The 7,117-nt window shown below is 37.3% G+C and overlaps 1 protein-coding gene across 2 annotated transcripts; it reads left to right on the forward strand.

Annotated features, from left to right (window-relative positions):
- The first annotated feature begins 185 nt into the window (after positions 1 to 185).
- On the forward strand, positions 186 to 5,447 carry gnpda1 (glucosamine-6-phosphate deaminase 1). Of its 2 annotated transcripts, XM_056472142.1 has the most exons (7): positions 186 to 244; positions 595 to 732; positions 828 to 929; positions 1,033 to 1,215; positions 1,287 to 1,471; positions 4,989 to 5,163; positions 5,253 to 5,447. In XM_056472142.1, exons 2-7 carry the CDS (start codon positions 609 to 611, stop codon positions 5,291 to 5,293), a joined length of 810 nt encoding a protein of 269 aa, XP_056328117.1. In that variant the 5' UTR covers positions 186 to 244; positions 595 to 608; the 3' UTR covers positions 5,294 to 5,447. The 2 variants fall into 2 exon arrangements, with proteins under 2 accessions (XP_056328117.1, XP_056328116.1); XM_056472141.1 differs by lacking the exon at positions 186 to 244 and having other exon boundaries at positions 530 to 732.
- The last annotated feature ends 1,670 nt before the right edge of the window (positions 5,448 to 7,117 follow it).

The raw sequence follows: 7,117 nt of genomic DNA on the forward strand, positions 1-7,117 counted from the left end.
ATAACTGATTTGTTTTATCTTTGCCATGATGACAGTAAATAATATTTGACAAGATATTTTTCAAGACACTTTTATACAGCTTAAAGTGACGTTTAAAGGCTTAAAAAAGGCATTTTTTGTGACGAATTGTGTTTTCCACTGAGAGCCACTCAAATCCTGAGGTGAGATCTGCAAACTCTGCAACATTTCCTTACAGTCACATGATCGTGTTCCTCTGCGGAGTTCTGCTACTTACAAACAACCGGTAAGTGTTTTGCTAACTCAATATCACAGCCTCCAACTAGCGTCTTTTTATATTTAAGTTAATTCCAGAGTCATCATTAGTTAATTAATACACAGACTAAATACACGTTGCTGTGTCCAAATGAAGGTGAAGTATAAACACTACTTTGCGACGCGACAAAACAGCTTTCAGTAATGTGTCGCGTCGCGCAAACAAAGTCTCCTCCACGGTTGACTCTATAGTGTCAGTGAAGTATAGCTACGGCTGCACTTCCGTCTTAATTTAACGATAATAGGGTCTAAAGTCTAAAGAAGGCAGGACTGTAACAAACACTGGGTTTCCAGGTCAATTTACCTGATCGTTTCTCTTAGACACAGATGAAGCCATGAAGCTAATTATCCTCAATGACTACGACCAAGTCAGCGAATGGGCTGCCAAGTACATCAGGAACAGAATAAGAAAGTTTAATCCAGGTCCTGAGCGGTTCTTCACTCTGGGTCTTCCAACAGGTAGAGTCAAAACAAACTCATGCTGTGTGCTGTACAAACGCATTCAGCTGAAATGTTTTAAGGTATACTGTATTTGAATTGTGTTTGTATCACAGGAAGCACTCCACTTGGATGCTACAAGAAACTGATCGAGTATCACAAGAAGGGAGAAATATCTTTTCAATATGTGAAAACTTTTAATATGGATGAGTATGTAGGTATGTGAGCAGACATGTATGCTCTGGGATCAAGGGTTGAAATGCCTGTCATATATTTAGTTGTAACACTGAACCAAGTGTAAGTGGTTATTGTCTTTTACAGGACTTCCTAGAGACCATCCTGAAAGTTATCATTCATTCATGTGGAATAACTTCTTCAAGCACATCGACATCCGAGCAGAAAACGCTCACATACTAGACGGCAACGCATCCAATCTAGAGAAGGAATGTCAGGACTTTGAAGCCAAAATCAAAGCCGCAGGAGGAATTGAGCTCTTTGTTGGCGGTAAGACATAAGATTGAACTTTGACCTTTAAATGGTATGTGAATGAACTTTGTCTTGTGCTCATATTGCAGGGATTGGACCTGATGGTCACATTGCATTCAATGAGCCTGGTTCCAGTCTTGTGTCTCGAACCCGTGTTAAGACCCTGGCTATGGACACAATTCTAGCTAATGCGCGTTTCTTCGATGGAGATCTCTCTAAAGTGCCCACCATGGCCCTCACAGTTGGCGTTGGCACTGTGATGGACGCTAGAGAGGTATAAATATGAATATTTTTATGTTTGGCCACACACAGCTAAATTTGTTGTCACATGACACATCCACTTTAACTTCTGACAAATGCTGGAGTATTGACAACTGCATTTACCAAAACTCAAGTTGTTGCTCTCATCTCTATGAACTGCAAAAAAAAAAAAAAAAAAAATTTGGTACATCTTGCAGGGTTCCCATGCTTCTTAAAAGTACTTGAATTTCAGACATGGATTCAAGGCCTGGAAAGTACTTAAAAACAAACATAGGTCCTTGAAAGTGCTTGAATTGAATTTGAAACTAAATTTGTTCATGGTTTTATTTCAACAATTGTACTCAATTGTTAAAACGGACAAATTAAACATTTAAAATTTAAATCTTGATGATGATGATGATGAGCCTTGTCACAACACCGTTACATGCAATGAAATTGGACCCCTCCGACCATACACAAACATTGTACATTTCAAGGGAAGACAGATCAGTCAACAGGTAGCATAGAAAATATAGGAAAAAGGTATATTGGGGAAAAGGAGGTAAAAAAAAACCCAACCAGACTGTCCTAAAAGTAGGGCAGTGTGAAATTAAGGGCAGGGGGAAGCCCCAGCACAATAACACTGACAAATAATGCATATTTTTATCAATATTGCTGAAACCCTGAATGAATATCACCAGTATTGAATACTTTTATTAAAATTCTTTGAACATGAGTTTTTAAATCTGCCATTTTTTTTATTTACATTTTAATGTAAATTTGAAGTGTAACTGAAATAGTACAGTCAGGACTTTCATAGAGCTACATATGCTGAGGTATGAATAACAAAGATGCTTGATTTAAAATTAATGGTGCTTTCAAAGGTACTTGAAAGTCATTGCTGTTAGAGAAAGGGTGGGAACCTGCATCTTGAATCATTAGTGTTGCCAGATCCTGCTAGTAAAAAACTATTTAAATGAAAGACCAAAATAACTTAAAGTAACACTTTTTTGGAAATAAACTCATTTTACATGTCACCTCAAGTCAAACTCTCCTCACATTGGTCAGAGCGCCACGGATTCTGCTCAGCTGTAATGTCGTTATGTTTAATTTATGCTGATGAGCAATAAGACATTATAAGTGAAAAGGTGCACTTTAATTTTGACACCCACAGACATGTCACCAAATACAAATCAGAGAGGTCAGACTTTCTCATACAGCCTCATTTCAGTTGTCAAGTTTTGTAAAAATCTATTTATTGAATTAATCAATCTATTTAAAAAACGTTGGCTAGAATTATCCATTATAGGCTTAGATTATAGAGAGAAAGAACAGATGAACTGAGACTGCAGTCAGATCATGAAGCAGATCAATGTTGGTCTTTCTTTTGAGGTGTCACTGCAGAAATGAACAAAACAATAGGCCTAATACAAAATATCATAAGATTAAAATGTGGAAAAGTTTAGCTGGTAATTTTGGTCAATTTTCCTATTGGATAAACAGCACTCTATAATATTTCAGCATGGGTCAGAATGGTTCGTTAGTTTGTTGGATCGTTTTGCTTTCTCACTACAGTCGATCCCCTCCAGATTTGTTGCAATTGAGCCAAAACCACCTCATTCAAGCTATCTCGGACCGATTGTTTTGGCGCGGATCCGAGCACCATTGCTGGATTCACATATGCCAAATGAACCGCGCTAACTGGGCAAACAAGACAGGTTCTGCAACAAATGTCAATGTGTGAAAGCACTCTTAGATTCATTTAGCTTAGCCTAAACCAGGGGTGCCCAAACTCTGTCCTGCAGAGTTTAGCTCTAACTTGCCTCAACACACCTGCCAGGACATTTCTAGCAAGCCTAATAAGAGGGAAATAAAGAAATAAATTGATTAGCTAGCCCAGGTGTGTCTGATTGGGGTTGGATTTAAACTATGCAGGACACCGGCCCTTCAGGACCGAGTTTCGGCACCCCTGCCCTAAACCATTGAATCAGATTAGACCATTAGCATCTCACTGAAAAAGATAAAGTTGATTATTAGGTAAATTCTTAAAAAACATTTTTGAGTGTGTGAGATGCTAATAGTCTAATCTGATTATTAGCATTATCCTAAGCTAAGCTACAAGTGCTCAAACATAGATATATACACTAGATATCGCATACTGGCCCTGAGCATGCGTCAATAGCGCCGCCGTATTTGTATAGTACTCCCAGCACAAAAGTCATTCAACCGCACTAGTCAAGACTAAAGCCAATCTGAAGATGCTGGACTTTTGCATTGTGTACGGGTGTAGTAACGAGCAAACAAAGCATAAAGACAGAACATTTCATAACTTTTGTTCTAAACAAGTAACGTAATTGATGATCATACAGTCTTTTACTGCTTTGACCATAAGGCAAAGTAGCACCAGCTCACACTAAATGCTAGGCTTATGCTAATTTTGTTGAATAAAATCAGCAAACAATGTAAATGATATAGGATAGCAAAACACTGATGCCAAAAACGTGTATTATTGTCAGCTAAGTGAAGTCATGGCTAGTTTTTGAAGTTTTAATTTATAAGAGTGCCTGATAACATAACAGTGCCTATGCCTCAATGTGCATACTGTCCACTCTAAATTATTGAATATTACAAATGTTATATACCATTTAGATCATAAAGGTGGATGTGCACATTGAGGAATATCGATGACTCACATGAGTCATTCAATACAGAGATTTATTCACAAACGAATCGCTCCCTCTGTTAGAATTAGAAGTGAAAGCGGAAGAGGGGGTGTGTTTCAGGACATTAAAATTTAACAGGGAGAGAGGATAATACATTTCCATGAACACAAACACACGCTGTTTGTCGGCAATGCCTGTGTAATCTCTTAGCCATCGATGTAGAAAAATTATGTAAAATTATAACTGACAACCGGGATAACTCCTGATGATAGACATGTATAAATGTTTACATATCTTGGGGTCCGGATTGCCAGTCCTCCACTACACCTGGTCCCACGTTCATTTCAAAGAAGCGCTACCCTGTACTAAAATGGCAGCTCTATCAACACATTCTTTCCAATAGAGAACAACAGGGTAGGCAACATCTAATGTAAATATCTATGGTGTTCTAAAAGAGCTTATTTCCAAAGAAAGTGGACTTTTCTTTTAAAGTCAAAGAATTTAGCTTTTGAAACAAATGAACCCCATACCAAAGTATTGCGACATGCATTTGCCTGCTTTATGAAATAGATACTTGAAGCAAAAAAATGCTTAATAACCATTGCTTATAATAAGTGGACATGGCAGCTCTTAAAGAAAAAACATGCTTCTAAGCATAACACAATGCCTGTTTTTATAGAGGTTTACTTAAAATAGTCTTTTTCGCCGCATGAATTTGACCAAAATCTGTGCAAGATGCTATTGTTACACTGTTTACCATTTTGTTAATCTTCTTAATTTAATACTTGTACATTGCTGCTGAAAAACAAGGATGAGTAATAATGCACTCTCTTGTGGGCTGATCTGAAACTATACAGCAGTAACCTGATGATCATTGTTCATTTTCAGGTCATGATTCTTATCACTGGCTCTCATAAAGCGTTTGCGCTCTATAAAGCCATAGAAGAGGGAGTAAATCACATGTGGACAGTGTCGGCCTTCCAGCAGCATCCTCAGACTGTGTTTGTGTGCGATGAAGACGCCACTCAAGAGCTGAGGGTCAAAACTGTCAAGTATTTTAAAGGTAACAAAGATGACCTCAGGCTTTACTTGGGAGGATTTGAAGGGATGGATTTTGTGGCTGTAAGAAAATCACATGTGATTTCTTTTCAGGCATTATCCATGTGCACAACAAGATGGTGGAAGAGCCATAAGACACTGAAGAGAAGAATGGAAACAGCAAATATGTGTTTGTGCAACTGTTCAGAATATTAATCTTGTTTGTTATATCAATTTGTTTTGTCTGTTGACCATTTTGGTACATGAAAGAAAATTAATAAAATGTTTTTATCATAATTAACTGATAATCCTTATTCATAAAATGTCAGTAAATAAATCACAGACTTGATTTTTATTAAATAAGAAGTAAATACTTAACATGAACATGATTTAGATAGTGGTTTTTAGTCCATGTTATTTGATGTTACTTTGTATTTTAATATTTTCAGATAATTTTTTTATTCAGTAATTGTATGTCCATTTAATGCTGCATTACTTGTTTTTTATATTTTATGTTTTACTGCATCTTTGCGGGTTGGGTGGTGTAGGACTGGTGGGGTTACGTTTACATGCACACACACACACTATATTTCCCCAAAAATTTGGGACATTCTTTCAAATCATTGAATTCATACATTCTATAAATGTATGAGGAATGGATCATTCTCAGGAGCTCAGTGAATTCAAGTAAAGCACCGTAAGTCCAATAAATACATACAGAATGGTTTTTGGAAGTTTGAAATGGTGTTAGTGAGGCCAGCAGGGTATGCTCAAGTCCTAATGCCCAGTGAAGGGGACACTATACTGTCAGTAAGCGCCATCTTTCAGACGAGACGTTAAAACCGAGGTCTTGACTCTCTGTGGTCATTAAAAATCCCCTGGCACTTTTGGCAAAGAGTAGGGATGCTGCTGAAAAACAAGGATGAGTAATAATGCACTCTCTTGTGGGCTGATCTGAAACTATACAGCAGTAACCTGATGATCATTGTTCATTTTCAGGTCATGATTCTCCGACGTCCTGATCAATTTCCCTCAATCGGCTCTTACATCCCAATCATCACTGGTGCCGTTGTCCTGTGGCTGCTGCACAATGGTGTTGGTGTGAAGCGCTTTGGGTGTATGGCCATAAATAAATGCACCATATAAATACACATTCCATAACATTACATAAATGAGATTTCCTCACAACTAAATATTCTACAGTGCTTGTGAGTGTGCACCCTATACTGACACTGAAGAGAAGAAATTGTTGAATAAAGTTCATTTAGTTTCACTTGCAGTGTTTAAGATTGTTTGAAATTACATAAGGGTGAATAACAATGTTGTTGAGTGAACTAACCCTTTAAAGTTTGGTTACACATAAAGAGAGGTCCCATTTAACTTTATTTGATACAAATAATTATTATAAATAGTTTTAATTAATGGTGATAAATCAACAGTATTTATAATATTAAGATAAATATATATATTTTTATTTGTGTAAATAGTGTTACAGTACAGAAGGCTTATTTGGTGGATCAATAAGTCAGTGTATCATGGCTGAGCAAAAATACCTTAGTGATTCAAAATGGTTGTGAAACCAGATTGAAATATTTCTGCACGCACCACAAACAGACTACACTTGAGGAAACTGTTCATTGATGGACTTATTGCTGAATACTCCAAACTACTGGGTCAGTTACTTGGAAATTGGCTGTAAATCCGAGTTGTATTTAGTTTAATCAAAATACCGAGGACCCTTCTGTCTAGCCATTGTACTTTTAATTTAACAGCTGCCAAAGTGACCAATGTAAACCCTTTATTGCTTGCATAACAATAATCTTTGCACTGACAGAAATACACCCATGGAATGTGTTCGAAATATCGTGAGCTGATTATATAAACACTTGAACTGAGCCTGCTGGCAGCGAACAAATAATGTCCGCAGTGCTATCTAGTTAGTGCGGACGTATTAGCTGTTGAGACAGAGCCGCAGCGGC

The sequence above is a fragment of the Danio aesculapii genome, chromosome 14, assembly GCF_903798145.1.
Source record: "Danio aesculapii chromosome 14, fDanAes4.1, whole genome shotgun sequence".
Classification (NCBI taxonomy): Eukaryota; Metazoa; Chordata; class Actinopteri; order Cypriniformes; family Danionidae; genus Danio; species Danio aesculapii.